General features: G+C 56.2%; 1 protein-coding gene across 1 annotated transcript in view; it reads left to right on the forward strand.

Moving 5' to 3' along the window:
* Positions 1-3433, forward strand: part of CACNA1C (calcium channel, voltage-dependent, L type, alpha 1C subunit) — a 396219-nt gene that overhangs the window by 46237 nt on the left and 346549 nt on the right. The window contains exon 2 of the mRNA XM_010845218.1: positions 1972-2293. Within this exon, the coding sequence (XP_010843520.1) occupies positions 1972-2293 (322 nt within the window). The remainder of the gene's footprint in view (positions 1-1971; positions 2294-3433) is intronic.

Raw genomic sequence — 3433 nt, forward strand, 5'->3', positions numbered from 1 at the left:
TTCCTATTTGGAACCAGTCTGTTGTTCCATGTCCAGTTCTAACTGTTGCTTCCTGACCTGCATATAGGTTTCTCAAGAGGCAGGTCAGGTGGTCTGGTATTCTCATCTCTTTCAAGCGAAGTTACCTAAGGAATAAAGCTGGAGAGCTCAGAGGTGGATCTGGCATCAGGTGTGGCTGGATGCAGGAGCCCAGCGGTTGTCAGAATCTGTCTCCAGGACAGAGTATCTCTGGGATCTGAGGCTAAGCTGGGTCACGTGCTTATCTCTGAACTGGCACTTGTCGGGGACAAGGCTGGTGGTGAAGGCAAGAGGGCCAGCTGGGAGCAAAAGTAACTTCGAAGGGCAAACTAGCAGGGTGAGCCTGAGTTGATTATGGGAACGATGACCACGTGGTCATCTGGGTCCAGCCTGTCCTGAGGAGGGGGAAGGGGCCCCAAGAGGCAGCAGCAGCTTCCCTGGAAGAACCCCGTGCACATAATGCAGAGGAGAGGGTTACTGAGGGGGGCTTGCAAGTGGTGTCCGTGCCCCTGGCCTGGCTCTGGCCACTGTCTCCCGGGCGACTGATGTGGTCTCCAGATGCCAGGCTCTTTGCCCACAGCATCACCCCATTCTCACAGTGCCTCCTAATCCTGCAGAGCCTGGCCAGCAGCCAGTCTCAAGGTCACAGGTTGTCCCAGGGCCCAGACTGGGTCAGTCTCTTGGTGGACCTTGTAGGCTTCTTGGGGTTGGTGTCAGTGGGCAGATGGGGGAGAACCCACCAGGCCCGGGGCAGCCTTGGAGCTTTGTGTTGCCTACAAGCCAGAGCCATGCAGAGGCGTCTATGCTGGATCCCTCTGGGTCCTGCCCAGGATTTCTGTCCCTCTATCCCCTCCTGGCCACACTCACTACACACAATGCCATTTCCCAGACGCCAAATGCTACACAAAGTCACCCCGAACAAGTGGCTCTCTGTAGTGCACACTGGGCTGCTCCAGTTTCTACAGGTCAGAAGTTCAGGAAGGGCTCCCTGGGCAGTTCTGGTTTGGGGTCTTGTCATGGGGCTGCAGTCAGATGACAGCTGGAGTTGCTGCGGGATGGACAAGACTCCCCACCCCCACATAGGCTGGTGGGGCTTCCTCACAGCGTGGTGGCCCAGGGCTGGCGTTTCGGATTTTCCACTTACCTTAGAAGTCACCTCTGTGTCACCTCTGCTGAACTTTATGAGCCAAAAGAATCACAGCAGGCCAACCTATGTCAGGAGGGCGCATAGATCCTATTGTTCAACTGGGGGGACGTCATGGGACCTGCTGTCGTGATTTAAAACCCTCACAGCTGCCGGCTGTCCTATCCAACAACACCCGTCGCCAGACGGGTTTGCGGTACCTGGATGTCACCTCGCTTTGGTCCAACCCCTTCATTTATGATTCCTACTTTTATTTTGGAGCTGAGGTGCAGAGATTTGAGTGAACTATATCCTTCAATTCACTGTACATTTGTCAGCACTGATTCACGCAGCGGCTCTCATTCATTCATTCTTTTCTCCTGTCCCCGTATCCTATTTTTATTTTGTGCCTCACCTTCTCTAGACAACCATTCTAAACAAACAACCAAAAACAAAGCATATTTGTATGTGTGCTTATGAGTATATATTTTAACTGCCACGTGTTGCAGAGCATATTTCTCCTTTTCTGCATCCTCTTCTTCTTGCTGTGTTTCTGAGATCCCCAAGTACTGAAATGCATACATTTCGTGTCTTTTCCGCTTAAAATGACGGGAGAGACGTGTCCAGGGTCACACAGCTGACCTGGGCTGAGCTCGGACCAGAGCAGACCCAGTGTCACACACTGGTGTTTCCACGGGTTGCCGCCCCAGCTCCTGCAAAGGTTTGAAATGAAATTTTAAAAAAATACTCGCGAGTCTGGGGCCCAGATCGCATTGCCAGGGCTCCTGGTTCTCCCCCGCAGTGACCACTGTCCCTGTCCTCTCCTGCAGGTCCCAGCTATGGGAGCCCGCGCCCGGCTCACGCCAACATGAACGCCAACGCGGCCGCGGGGCTGGCACCTGAGCACATCCCCACACCAGGGGCCGCCCTGTCCTGGCAGGCCGCCATCGATGCAGCCCGACAGGCCAAGCTGATGGGCAGTGCTGGCAACGCGACCATCTCCACGGTCAGCTCCACGCAGCGGAAACGGCAGCAGTATGGGAAGCCCAAGAAGCAGGGCAGCACGACAGCCACCCGCCCGCCCCGCGCCCTGCTCTGCCTGACCCTAAAGAACCCCATCCGGAGGGCCTGCATCAGCATCGTCGAGTGGAAGTATCCTTTGGGCTCAGCTGTGTGGCCTGCGGCGGGTTGTTCTCAGACCACTGGGTCGGTCACTGGGTATGGCTGGAATGCAGAGTTCTAGGCCCTCCCCAGCCTTGAGTCAGAGCCTGTGGGGATGGGGCCTGGGAAGCTGCCTGTATAGCCAGCTCCATGGGGATTGTTCTGTATATAAAAGCAGTGTTTAAGGAAACAAGACTAAGGGGTTGTTTCTCCTCGCTTGCCAGGCTGAGCTTGCTCAGGGCTCACTCAGTGTGGGTTGACATGTCACCTCCTCCTGATCTATGGGCTGGCACAGCCGTGTGACCTCTCCGTGAGGTTGGACGAGTCCATCAGTGTTCCTTGGGGGTTGGGATGAAGCACAGGTGTCTGAGCTCTGCCCGGGCCTGGCTGAACTCTCCAGGTGCAGCTGGGTTGGGAACCAGCAGCCTGGGAGGTGACGCAGACCTGTGTCTGCACAGAACCCGGTGGGCACGGGCTGCAGAGGATGAGGCTTTGAAGGGCTGGGCTCTCACAGAGCAATCCCGCCCAGGAATCGTGGGGTGAGGGAGATGGGAAGGCCCTTGAGGGTGAGTGCGTGTGCCCCCAACTTTCCTGGTGAGGACACGGAGCCTGCAGGGTGGTATAGACAGGACTAGAACCCTGGACTCAGTGCCAGGCGTTTTCCTAGGAAGAAGCTACTCGGGTAAGCCTGCCACGTCTCCCAGGGTTCAGGGTGGGTGTTAGGTTTCATTGACGACTTTCCATGGAAAGATTTCTAAGTTTTGGGAGTGGATGAAAGGTATAAGGAGATGACTCGAGAGAGAAGAACATTTCAGTTTAGCAAGAAATGTTTGTTCTGTCAAACCCTGAGCCCCTTAAGTCCCAAATCACTTGAGAGGAGGTGGCCTAAGCCCGGCACAGCTGCAGAACTGGGCAGGGGGTCCCGGGGCTGAGGTGTCCACTGCCTGGGTCAGAGGCTTGGATCTGTGGGTACCCGTCGGGCTGCTGTCAGCACCGCTTGGTCAGGGCTGTGAAGGGGTGGCTGGGCCATGTGTCCAGGGTGGGGCAGGGGGCCTGGAGGAGCTGCACTCACTCTACTCACACCAGAGATTCAGATCCAGGGGCCCTGAACTCACATCTCCGCTCCGTCTC

Source organism: Bison bison, unplaced genomic scaffold (assembly GCF_000754665.1).
Source record: "Bison bison bison isolate TAMUID 2011002044 unplaced genomic scaffold, Bison_UMD1.0 scf7180017864213, whole genome shotgun sequence".
In the NCBI taxonomy this organism is placed as follows: domain Eukaryota; kingdom Metazoa; phylum Chordata; class Mammalia; order Artiodactyla; family Bovidae; genus Bison; species Bison bison.